This window comes from Crocodylus siamensis, chromosome 2 (assembly GCF_052110815.1).
Source record: "Crocodylus siamensis isolate JL-2025a chromosome 2, ASM5211081v1, whole genome shotgun sequence".
NCBI lineage: Eukaryota > Metazoa > Chordata > Crocodylia > Crocodylidae > Crocodylus > Crocodylus siamensis.
This window is the reverse complement of record NC_143396.1, coordinates 48127814-48141053: the sequence shown is the minus strand read 5'-3', so window position 1 is coordinate 48141053 and position 13240 is coordinate 48127814. Positions and strand designations below refer to the sequence as shown.

The 13240-nt window shown below is 42.2% G+C and overlaps 1 protein-coding gene across 3 annotated transcripts in view; it reads left to right on the top strand.

Moving 5' to 3' along the window:
* PDS5A (PDS5 cohesin associated factor A) overlaps window positions 1-6929 on the top strand; it is a 140201-nt gene extending 133272 nt beyond the window's left edge. For 2 of the 3 annotated variants that reach the window (XM_090035780.1, XM_090035782.1), the window contains exons 32-33: window positions 2759-3108; window positions 5736-6929. In XM_090035780.1, coding sequence (XP_089891906.1) covers window positions 2759-3108; window positions 5736-5739 — 354 coding nt within the window. In that variant the 3' untranslated portion in view covers window positions 5740-6929. Of the gene's footprint in view, window positions 1-2758; window positions 3113-5735 lie in introns of those variants that run through there. The other variant, XM_090035781.1, reaches the window with a different exon arrangement.
* Window positions 6930-13240: the final 6311 nt, after the last annotated feature.

Here is a 13240-nt window from a genome sequence, read left to right as displayed (position 1 = left end):
TTGGGGGGGGGGGGGTGCAGCTAAGCCCTGTTAGCCCCAGCCTTCTGCCACCTATGGCCATGTGCTAGAAGCAAAGGCAGAGGTTCCTGGCTACAGGGTCTGAATCTTGCCCCTCTGCTCAGAGTTAAACCCATCACTGTATTTGAGTTCAGGAAGGAATTTTACCCCATGATTAGATTGGTATGGACCATGGGGGTTTTTGCCTTATTCTGTATCAAGGGGCATGGTCCTCTACCTGGGCCCTCATAAGTGTAGATCAACAACATTTTATAGAAGCAGGGCATTGGCTGCCGTGGTTCCTCTGCTTTACTGGTAGCAGATAAGGGTGTTAGATCTCTGTTGTGTCAAGTTTGAGGGTAGTCTGATGCAGAGTTTAGATCAGGGAAGGGCAAAATGCAGCCCATAGCATTCTATCCGGCCCATGGGACCCCTAAAAATTTTAGAAAATATGTATCTGCTTCTGGCTGCCTGTCAAAGATGGCAGGAGCCAGGGGCAGTAGGACCCAGGTGGAGCTGACAGCAGGAGACAGGAGCCCAGCCGCACCCACCCCCAGCCATTTCCCTGCTTCCTGCCCCTGCCCTGCTCCAGTGGCTCCCAGCTGCAGGGCTGCACTGGGCCCTGCTGGTACAGCTGTGTGCGTACATGCAAAGGTAGAGGCAGTATGTGTGTGTGCGTAGGCAGGGGCAGTGTGTGTGCGTGTTCGGAGGGTGAGTCCCACATGCACCCACACCATACACGCAGACCCCCCACCCCCTCGCACACCAGCCACCTTCCCCCACACAGCCCTCCACAAACTCCATACCCACCCCACATATGCACACACATACCCACATACTTCCTCAACCCACGTACCCATGGCCCCCAACAAACCTATCCCCCCCCCCACATTATACAAGCATAAGACTTCATTTTAAGCTATTGTGCAGTTGCTTCTTTGTGCACTACACAAATGCATGTAAACCAGGGCAAAAGTATTTTTTTTAATCAAATTAATGAATGTTGTAGATGTTCACTTTTTAGAATATAATTTGGTATTTTTTTCTGGTTCCAGGATGGCAAAACCCCTTGCTGAAAGGAGTTCTTCCAGGGGCAAGGGGAGGGACTGGTGGCAAAGGTCAGGGGTTAGGGGGCAGGGCTTCCACTCCCAAGGTGGTGACCAGGGGGCCCTCGACAGCTCGCTAAAACTCAGTAAGCAGCCCTCCACTCTGTCTGAAATGACTGCCCATCCCTGGTTTAGGTTTTGGTTGTATAGGATGGTTTGGATAGAGATGATCCTGTTTCAGGCAGGGAGTTGGACTAGATAACTTGTGGAGTCTCTTACAGCCCTGCTTCTCTATGACTCTATGAACAGGGCCTGAGCTCCATGCCAGTTTGGAGAGTTGCCAGACAGGAGGACCCAAAAAGCCCATGCCAGGCAGGGTTCTCAACCAGGGAATGGGGACCCTGTACCCAGCTACAGCAGTTGGTTGGAGTGCTGGGAGCTCTAGCCATGTCAGGTAAAACCACTGTCACTGAGGTCTGATCATCAAGATGCTGCTGGAGCTCCTGGCTATCAGGGGACACTCAGGAGGTCCAGGCAGGGAATAGGTGCAGAAAGGGTGAACCCACCTGTCACTGCCACTGTCTGACTGACCTGGGAACAGGGGGTAGGGTGCATCCCAGGACTGTTCCTGCGAGCTGTAGCTGGAGGCTGCTAGGAGTAGCTGTGGGAGGTGCCAGGCTCAGCTAAGACAGCAGCAGTGGCAAGCAGTTTCCCTCTTGCTGCCTCCGCTCCTGGCCAGCAGGGGAAGGGAGGGAGAGGGGCGGCAGGGAGAGAAAGAAGGAACCTGCCTGCCGTCACACAGTCCACCTCCCCTCTTGCAGTAGAAGCCCCCTGCTGGGCCAGTGCAGGACACCTAATGGAGCCAAGCAGGAAATGGGGCAAAAAAGGAGGACCTGTTTACTACTACCACTGTTCGCAGCTGAGCCCAGCCTTGCATAGCTGCTTCCAGTAGCTGGAGATCCTGGGCCAACAGGGGACTCCAGGAGGCTGGTCTGGGACCTGGTTCAGGAAGGAGGGACCTGCCAGCCACTGTTGCTGTACTCTGCTGTCCCAGGTGGAGCTGATCCAGGCACAGGGCCACTCCTGTCCCACTCCAGACTCAGGCTGCAGGGCGCAGCTCTGTTGGGTGCTGAGCTCAGCTGGGGACAATAGCAACCATGAGTGGGTCCCTCTCTTCTGCCCCTGATCTCTTCTCAGTCCCTTCCTCCACAGTGTCCCCTGCTGGCCTGGGACTGCAGCCATACCTCATCCCCCTGCCATGGTCTATGGGGCAGTGCTTGTAGAGTCCTGCTGGAGCTCCGTTTTCTTAATCCTGGGATGTATTTGTGGCTGCTCAAGTATATCTTCTGTGGATATGAAAAGAGACCATGAAGGGGAACTGCCTGCTTAGAAATATGAAGGAATGCGTGGGTATTGGTCTTACCATGATCTTAAATACTTTCAAACATCGCACTTAGTGGGGAAAAATACGCATTGCATCAGACATTAATAGTTCCATGGCTCTGTTGTATTAAGCTTTAAACAAGTAAAGTATGCCCAAAATATCACTTTGGTATGAATGTTGCTGAAACTAAATCTGTGGTAATTGTGTTCTTTGGATGGATTGTTTTATTCTGCTTCAGAAACTCATACTTGTGACTGAAGTACGTAACAGTCCCAACTTGTCTTTGTGGGTTATTGTTTTATACTTCAAGGGAACTGATTTTATTTTCTAGGAAATTAATTCTGATCAGGCTATGCAAGGAAACAGCACAGAACGTGGTAAAAAAAGAACGGCTGCAGCATCTGGAACGGAGAATATTCATCAAAAACCAGAAGAAAAAGTAGATGAAACAGGACCAGCAGCTCCTCCCAAACCCAGGAGAGGGCGTCCACCCAAATCTGAATCTCAGGGCACCACAGCAAAAAATGATGAAGCAAATAAACCGCCTGGCAGGGGAAGGAAAAGAGCAGCAGGCAGCCAAGAAGGTCCAGGCGGTTTAGAGGCAAGCAATGCCAAAGCTCCAAAACAGCAAGACATAGCAAAAAAACCAGCACCAGCACAAAGACAAATTGATCTACAAAGGTAAAAAAAAAAATATCCAAAAATAAAAACATCTTTCCTGTTTCAAAAAATATTCTGAACTTTTCAAATGTGATACATTCAACAAGCATTTAAACGCATGCATTTTTGTATAGCACATACTATGGCCTAGCATGTTGCAATCTGAAGTATTTTTCTTAGGGCCCTGGCAGATGTTATACTTAGAATGCAGTTAACCTGTTAATCATGCTATAAATAGTAACCAAACCACACACTTAGAGAATTAATGGCGTGACAAAACGAGACACCAGCAACAAAAATGTTTCATAAAATATGTGAAACGCTTCTGTGACTGGTTTCCATAGCGCCTTTAATTTAACATGTGGCAAAGTAGCCTCGCCATGTAGTATAATGCCTGCAGCATGGGACTACTACACCTCATGGCATTAGGTGCAGATTGGGAACTCATCAGCTGATGGCTCTCCTGTGTTAGCAGGCTGACTAACTAACTGAGGTACAGTTTTGCATGGGGCTGCACCTCATGGTTTTCAGGGTACTGAGGCACAGGGAGTCGCAGGACTCACTGTGCCACAACCAGCCCTGCAGCTTTCCCAGGGTTTGCAGAACAAGGCATGTTGAAGTGCTAGGTCAGGGTGAGCAACAGGGTCTCACCCTGACCCAGCATGTGAATGGTGCCTTGGCCTGTAGCTCCCAAGGGAGCTGTGAGGCCAGGCAGTCAACCTACCAGCCTTGCCTGTGCTCAGCTAGGCTGACAGGCATGGAGGAGGGTAAAATTCCCTGGCAAAGGAAACCCCTGGTCTCCCTTCAACAGGAACCCTGCTAACACCAATTAGTTTGAAAGGTTTCCATTAAAATAATGACATGATTGTTGGAGCCAGGGACCAGTCCCAAACACACACCCTACCATGCCCATGTTGGGATTGGATTCCATTGCACAATTGTTTCAACATATGCCAGGGGCCTGAAGAACATACATGCACTGAGAACAAGTTCCAGAGCAATGAATGTACATTTCTTATGTGTGGTTCACAGTCCCCTTTGCTGGGGACATCACCATCACACTATCAGAGTGAATAGTTTTGGATTTGAGATTTTTTTTTTTATGCTGTTCACTAGTGCAGATACACATGAAATAAGAGTTCAGTTCCTGCTTGTGTACGTTGGGTAATAAACATGAAAAATTCACTGAATCCTTGGTGAATTCAAAACTATTAAAATTTGTTTCAAATTTGATTTTTCCTGTTTGTTTAATCCACATGTGTCATGAAACTATCAGCTTTGATAACAGAATCTGAAACTGCAGGATTTTTACCTGGTATTTTTTCATTTTCTGTACATGATCCATTTCTTAAGCGTGCTTTATATTTGAAATAAAAAATGCACAAAAAATCACTTCAAGGAATTGGCTTAACATATCTGTGATGATGTTTTTAAATGTGAAAGCATGCCAAGTGTGAAAATGTTAAAACATGCTAAAGAATTAGATAATGTACCAAAATAAATTAACTCTGAAGAGAGAAATTCAGCATCTTCAAAGCAGTCCAAAGTCATTGTGGACCTCTGATCAGCATACCAAGCCTATCTCTTGACTGCATTAAAATAGGACATTAAAGAGTTAGGAAGTTAGGGACTGTGATTTCTGGTTTTTAACTACCTCAAATTGTGTGAAACACTATCTTCCCCAGCCCCTTTCACTGCGCTACTTTGACACCGATTTAAAGACAGATAAATAATTCAGTCTCATAAGGGAGTGTATTAGTATACTTTTCTCAAAAGAATGCATTTTACACTTCTCCTTGGAATTCTGTAGTATGTAATTTTATGTTAAATCCCTTTGTACATATGCTTAAAGGAACATTCTTAGATAGTTTCATTGGCAGTATTTAATAGCTGAACTATTGTTAAGTGTTTTAACATTTTTCAGAAGCCAGGTTCTGGGAAGTGATGGAGATTCACTGTTGGAGATAGAATCAAGTCCAGGATATTCCCCAAATTATATGGATCATTTTAAAGCCTGTGGGAGCAGCCAGGAAGACACTGAGGTTGCAGAGCTAGCAGAGGGAGGCTTCCTTAAGGTGCATCAGGCAGCATATACAGGGCTATTTCATATTTTTATTGTAGTTTATGTGATAGGGAGGCAAAGAACCCCCTTCTCTTTCTATAAAAATAACTGTAACAGAAGTGTGAAACGTAATATATAATTTACTTATAACTATGAAACTTATTTGTAGGTGTTAAAAACAATTAATTGCTGACTTTTATAAAACAGAATAATTAAATCCTATTTTATAATTTACTGTCTCCATTCTCCCATATTACTGTTATATGATATAACAGTGTAAAATGGACTTTAAATGGACTCAGGCAATGCCATTCAATTATGATTTGTATATATTGTTTGCTCAATTTCTGTAGCCAGTTTTTGGTTAAAGCATGAAAATTTGCAGTAGAAAAATGTAGTAATTAAAGCAGCGCTGTGACTATTTTAGAAGGTAAACTATAGAGCTAGAAGGGAAAAATCAGAGGTGAAAAGAAGAAGAATAATGTAACTTTACATGTACACTGTGGGGGAGGGGTTTATTGTTCAGAAAGAATTGAAATTTCTTTGTTTAGATATTTAACATGAATTCTATTTTTCCCCCAATAAGGTAAAAAGAAAACTTGCTCGAAAAGGGAGGAAATGAAGGCCAAATAAAGGCATGCTCCAAGCTTCTGCGAAAACTAGGATTCAGAAAATTTCCTGTACAGGAACTGAAATTACTTCAAAACACACAGCTTTCAGCTCTGAAAACAGAAAGGAAAACTATGCTTCCCTTTCATATGAAATTAATCCTTCTCAATGGAAATGTAAAGCAGAAACTCTTGAGAAAGAGGCTAAAAGCATCTGTACTTATTTCCCCAGAGACTTTTTTATGAAAAGTCAATAATTAAGCAAATTGCTTAACACTTGGTTCCAGTTCCTGCTATCTGGAGTTTAAAAGTGTATTTACATCATTAATTTTCATGCTGCATTTTTTTAAAGAAAGTCAGAAGAGGTTCTTACACTGACATTGAAAATCCATGATCCTAGAGCCAGGTTTCCCCATGATTTACAAGAGAAAGTAGAAGTCTACTGAATGGATTTTAAATGAGACTAGAGGAAAATCACATAAAATATTTCTTTGCTTTACTTTTGGAGACTCTTTTATGTATAATTCTTTCCGCCTGCCTACTTTTCTGCAAAAATAAGATGTACAGATTTCAGTTCCCTGCTATGAAAAGTCATGTGGTGGCAATTTTATAAATGTTGCTTTCTGATAATTTTATCAGAGTGGGAAAATAATCACTTAAAATTATTATTGATTTGCAAGTAGACATTTCATTTTTTTTTAATTTTCCCTCCATTTTAGTTTAATATAATTTGCAATAAATGTACATATTGATGTTTGTTTTATAAAAACATATATCACTTTTAAGTGTTTTTACTCCAGCGGTTCTGTTGAAATATTCTAAATTTTAAAGGAGTAAAGACAGTCCAGCATTTGATTTTATAATGTTTGTCACCAGATTTTTATTATTGATGTAAAAAAGTCAATTTTTAAAAACAGTTGGACTTTGGCAGCTTTGTAAGGAAAGTTGGAAATGTTTAGGATTGCTCTCAATTTTAAGCATTGTGCTGATTGGAAGTAAGTCTGTTTTGCATTTTGTCTTCCTGTCCAGGCTCATTTTTAATGTTTATTTTAGAAGACTGTTGCATCAATATTATGTTCCCTGGCATTGTTCAGCATAGATACAGTGTACACTTTTACGTACACATGATCATATTTAAGTTTGTTGCATAAAATAAACGCTTCTAGGTGTCACATAGTGGTGCTTTTTTTTCTCTCCCAAAATCTCCTTACCATGGTTTTGTTCATATTCCTGGGTGTGCATAAGAATGTCACTTTTGAGTAAACAGGCTGGGGTACAAGCATGTACTTGGTCGAAGGGTTTACTTGTGTCTGAAATTATACTGCTTAACCTCCTTCCAAAGTTCCTTTTTTTCACCCACTCAGTTCCCTTTTTTTTTCTGCATAGAGGATCAGGTGTTGGACTGGGACTCAGGATTCTTGGGTTTTTTGACCAGCTGGATGACCTTGAGCAAGTCACTTCATTTCTATGCGTCTGTTACTCCATTCCTCTTTTATACAAAAGACCTATTGATGGAAAGCACTATATAAGAAGCTATTGCACAGTAGCTTCAAGGTTATTGATGTACTAGTTGGGGAAGGCTTCCTCTCCTAATTGATGAAGTGTTGTTGAATTGTTCAACATACTATCACTTTTTAGTCGTAGCAGTGCTTCAAAAGTAGTTAAAACAGAGGGGAGGTGTTGCACAAATTCCTGCGTACAGCTCTGTAGTTTTGAAGTAATGGGAAATCTTTTAGAATTAAAGTAATTTTAACAGCATGTCATGTTCAGGGGAGACTTAACCATTTTACTTTATGATTTTAATCTCTCCTTATCCTCAGATATTAGATTTTCAAAACTGAAAAGATGGTCAAAATCTGATTTACTGTCATGTACTGATTCCTTTTACCTGTTAGTTTCATTTTCTGATTAAATCAACTCTTTTTCTGACTTTTGTTTAAAAATGCAAAACATTTATGTAATAATATGGTTTTTGATTTTTTTTTATTACAAAATATCTATATTGATATGCACGAGTTACTAATAATATTCCTTTAACTAGGGTTTGAAATTAAAGCTATACATATTTTTGTAAATATGTGTAATTCAGAATAATTGGTCTGAAAAGTTAAGAGATTTCAGAAAAAAGACAGTTGAACTTCTACATCTTTGCTCAGTTTAAATGTCAAATTATTCTTGCTAATCATTTTTTGAGTTAACTAAGACTGCTCAGTTTTACTTGATGACCAAGAGATTGCAGTTTTGTTCCTAACTTGTATACTGTAAAATTGAGGGAATATTTATGTATTTGACTTATCCTCCCCAAAAAGGTTGAGGGGAGCTTAAAATAAAAACAGAATAATATAGTAAATGATATAACAGTTCCATAAACAATAATACCCCAAAATATAATATTGTGAATATTATACATGGAATATGAATGTTCCTGATGTAGTTTTCCCTTGGGGCACATAAGCAGTATGATGTTTCCTTCCCCCGAACAAGCATTAACGTTTATTTTAAGCTTATTATTTTATTCTCTCTTGAATCAAATTTGAGAGGACCATATTTTCACAAATTTTCCTAAGTTAAGAGTATTTTATAGGGGAAATTTCCAAAATGGGTATTTTAAGTTGCAGCAGCTCTGCCCTTCAAATCTAGTATTGTATTGCACTAAAATTAAAGGCACAAGATATGGGACTTGACCCAGGAGGTCCTCCCAGTTCTACATTTTCTATTCCATCTCCTATCATTGGGTTCAGAGACATAAGTGAAAACAAAAGGCATCTTAATCCACTCTTAAAGAATAAAAAAAGACTTAAGTTCCCTCATTTCCATTTTCAAATAGTTTGACTGGCTTAGGAGAGGACTAGAATCTTGCCCTTTTCTTTCTGTCTCCTTGGCTAACAGCAGGTCATATCATAGCTCAGCTGCCAGAAGCATGCTTATAAGGCTATCTCTCTACCCAGCATGAATCATTCCTGTGTGGACAATATGACGGTGACATGCAAGAACTGGCAGCAGATAGCCAGGTCAGAAGCCTCAAAGATGCAAGGGACTTTTCCCTCTCCCAACAAGTAAGGCAGGAAAGGAAATTCAAATATCTTATATCTTAAATAATTAGATCCTCACCTTAATCTACCTTTTCCTTCTCATCTTTTTCTTTTCTCTTTTCTTTTTTGATTGTGGGGGAGGAAAATAAGTGCAGTCACCAGTGTACATCATTCAGATCTTCTAAGGACAAGGGAAAACTCCACTTGAGTGTGGAGTTACAGAACCTGGGCTCATGAACAAATTACCATGGTGCAAAGGAGGGCAGGGATTTACAGTGTCAGCTACCCTACAGTCATTTCTTACGTGCATGCTGTTAGGCTATGGTAGGTGATAGTTAACTTATGGTATCTTATGGCACTTTCATTACCAAAGACACTATCATAGCTAAGGAGAAGATTCCCCCTCCCCTGGAATATGACCCACAAAGGTCAGAGTAGTTTTATGTCAGGAATGAAAGGTATACCTACTGGCCTTCCCTGCTTCTCAAGCATGACTGTCAGAAGTATTCTGTCAAAATGCTTGTGGTATACCACAAGACAAAGGGAGATTTGTCTCTTTGTGGACCTCGCTAATGTCCTGAGAAGACAAATGCCAGGAGGAACTCAAAAGTGGTTGTCATCTCCACACTGTGGAATTCTTGCTTCAGAATATATCACAGAAGAGCTTCATGCCTGCACTCCCTGTTACACCTGGGAGCCCTCACAGACACCAGCATATACCAACTTCCTTGCACAAAAAAAGTTCACAGAAATCAGCATGCTCAAATGAAATGTTCATCCAATAAATAATATGGGTGCCTCTCAGGATTTAAATTCTGAGTAAATACCTGAATGCATATAAAAAAATCCTGATTTTTTTTTTTCAATGGGGCCTACCACAGACACACCCAGGTAAATCATCTCTAAAAAAATCAGAAACTGACATTGTGAAACCTGGACACCTCCCTGATAATAAATAGCTTCCTGTAAGAAATGGAGCAGGAGTGGAGTAATTATTACCCCATGTTTGCAGACTGAGGATCTGTACAAGAATGATCTTGGGGCATTTTTACAACAGCATAGCAGTTAATATTCAGAAGCAAAATGTAATGTTGAAAATTTCATGTTGGAATTACATGTGAACAATCTAGGAATCAGAAGCAGAGCTCTATGGAAGGGGGCTGGAGACAAAGGGAACCACCACTGGATATATACTTACCAGAATCAATTGCAGGATCTGCAAGTGGCGGTTACCCAACAAAGGGTAGATAATCTTCTGTGGAGGAGCTTTACTGAATTTTCAGCTTTCCCTATCTTTAACTTCATTTATTTCCTTTCACAGGGTAAACCTGGTGTAGTTTTGACTGAGGTGCTGAAAATCAGTCTGATGAATGAAGAAAGATTTAGTGGGAGAAAATAACAACTAGGGCAAAATCAGATATGAGACAGTTTACATAATTTATACATTTTAAGTGTAATGCCTCTCTGGCAGTATTGTCACAATATTGCTAACTTGAAGAGTGGCAAGGAGAGTTTTATAGTAGAGAAATAACAAAACAAGAGGAGGAGAATATTAGCATCTTTTAATGAAAGAACTCACATGGTGAATCAAGGGAATCCAGTCCATGCAAAGCCAAAGTGCCTTTACTTTTAGGTGTTCATTTGAATTACCCAGCTCAAGCAGTTTAATACCTGTATAAGGTCTTGTCTTCACTAGACCCGTTTAGTGTTTTCTAGTGAAACTTGTTTTTGTTCTCTTGTGAAAACAGACCTTAAATTTGCCATGCCTCTTAAATGTGAACAGAAAGATTAGATTACTCAATTTGGGAACACATTTTATAATGTCAGAAAATTAAAACTGAATGCAAAATGACATCTTGACAGCATGGCAAAATCTTACAGTAATTGTTCATATGAATCCTACTTCGGGTTTGTACAGGCCTCTGTGTGAGATGAGGTTCTTTTGGTCAGCAGTGTCTGTTGAAGATTTTTATGCATCTTGGTTGTCCTCACATCACACACAAACCTATGCCAATGGTGTTAAGGGCAGAACAGGCTACACTGATTATCTCTGGTGGGTAACCCTCAGTACCATTTTTTGTCTAAGCAAGGTACATATCCCAGAAAACTGTTCTATCAGCAACTCATTTGCCAAAACTCAGGATGCACCTCTAAAACTGCTTGCTTGAGCATTTTGTGAAGCCCATTTGGGCAAGAAAGGAAAGACATGGTCCACTGGAGTGCCTGGATGCACCATTATTCTGTTCCTACATAAAAATGTTTATGGGAACACAAACTCCGAGTAAACAGGTACCCTTGCCCACAGTCATGTTTCAAGTGCCCCAAAATGTTGCTGTGACCAAAGTTGTCACAGTTTGTGATGCCTTAAATGGGAAGACATCTGTTTGCTTATTGCATGTCATGGGAATCCCCCTTCAGGAGTATTCTTGGGGCATGCTTGCAGACACGTGTCCTAATCAGGGGTGCAGCACTAGCAGCTGTCCCTGGAGCCCCAGGTTGATGGAGCTTGACCCTGCAGAACAAGGGACCTGACAATGCCTATAGGTGCCAATGACATGAATAGGCTGTGCTGGGATGGCATCATCCTGGCACAGCTGATCCCACTCCAAGGATGATGTCTGTTTATAGCCTAAGAGACCCTCATCATCAGCCTTGACTGTATGGACAGCTTAGTTTAGGAAGAACTGTTGCTTTTGAAGCAGGCTGAGACATGGGTCACCCATGTTCATGCTCACAATTCAGTCTGGTTCTCAAATGAACCTGTCAAAGAGTTCATATCTGCTTGACAAATGTCCCTCTGTACCAACTGCTAAACCAGTACCTGCTGTCTTCTTTCCTTGAGTAATGAAGAGGCTGAGGCACCTCAGTGGACCCCTCCATGTCTTCTCCAGCTGACTACTCAAATTATAGAATCAGAAAATTAGGGTTGGATGGGACCTCTTGAGGTCATTTAGCCCAACCCCCTGCTCAAAGCAGGACCACCCTAACTTGATCATTCCGGCCAAGGCTTTGTCCAGCCGGGTTTTAAAACCCTCAAGGGATGAAGATCCCACCACCTCTCTGGGTAACCTGTTCCAGTGCTTCATCACCCTCCTAGTGAGAGTTTTTCCCAATATCCAATGGGATATTGGGAAACCTCCCCTGCTGCAACTTGAGGCCGTTGCTCCTTGTTCTGTCATCTGCTACCACTGAGAAGGCTAGCTCCATCTTCTTCAACACCCCCCTTCAGGTACTTGAAAGCTGCTATTAAGTCCCCTCTCCATCTTTTCTTCTCCAAACTAAATAAACACAGTTCCCTCAGCTGCTTCTTATAAGTCATGTCCCCCAGCTCCCAGGGCTGCTGCCCAGCCAGTCAGCCCCCAGCCTGTACCAGTGCATAGGATTGTTCTGTCCTAGTGCAGGACTCTGCACTTGTCCTTTTTGAATCTCAAATCATTTCTTTTGGTCCAATCCTCCAATTTGTCTAGGTCACTCTAAATCCTAGCCCTACCCTCCAGTGTATCTACTACACCCCCCAGGTCTCACTAAAGTACAGTTAGCACTCCTGGAATCCTTTCCCCCTTAGATTGGCCTGCCAGGACCTGAGGGAGTCAAATACTGATTTTCTGAAGTCCAGGATCCTTACTTTGCTGCTCTCCTTCCTTCCTTTTGTCCTGAACTCGATCATCTCGTGGTCACTGCTACCCAACTTGCCATCCATTTTTACACCCCTGACCAATTCTTCCCTGTTTGTGAGCAGCAGGTCAAGAAGAGCATGGCCCCTAGGTAACTGCTGTAGCACTTGCACCAGGAAGTTGCTGTAGCACTTGCACCCAACACTCTCCAAAAGCTTCCTGGATCGTCTGTGCGCTGCTATATTGCCCTCACAGCAGACATTCGGGTGATTAAAGTCCCCCCCCACCCCCTCAGGGCCTGTGATTTGGAAACTTTCACTAGCAGTCTGAAGAAAGCCTCATCTTCATCCTCCTGGTCTGGTGGTCTATAGCAGACACCCACCACAACATCATCCTTGTTGTTCTTCCCTCTAAACTTAACCCAGAGACTTTCAACAGACCCATCTCCAGTGTCATACTGGAGCTCAGAGCAATTATACAGCTTTTTTTACATACAGCGCAACTCCTCCATCCTCTGTCCTCCCTGAATAGTTTGTACCCATCCATGACAGTGCTCCAGTCACATGAGCTCCCACCAAGTCTGTTACTCCAATCACATCGTAGTTCCTTGACTGTACGAAGACTTCCAATTCCTCCTGCTCGTTTCCCAGGCTCCATGCATTTGTGTACAGACACCTGAGGTGACTAGCTGATTGCCCTACTTTCTCAGGAAGATTGAGGCCTCCTCTGTTGTCCATTCCTGCATCTGCTTCCTCCAGGTCCCCCACTTACCTCAGGGCTTTCATCTCCATCCCTCAGCAAACTTAATTTAAAGCCCTCCTCACTAGGTTAGCGGGC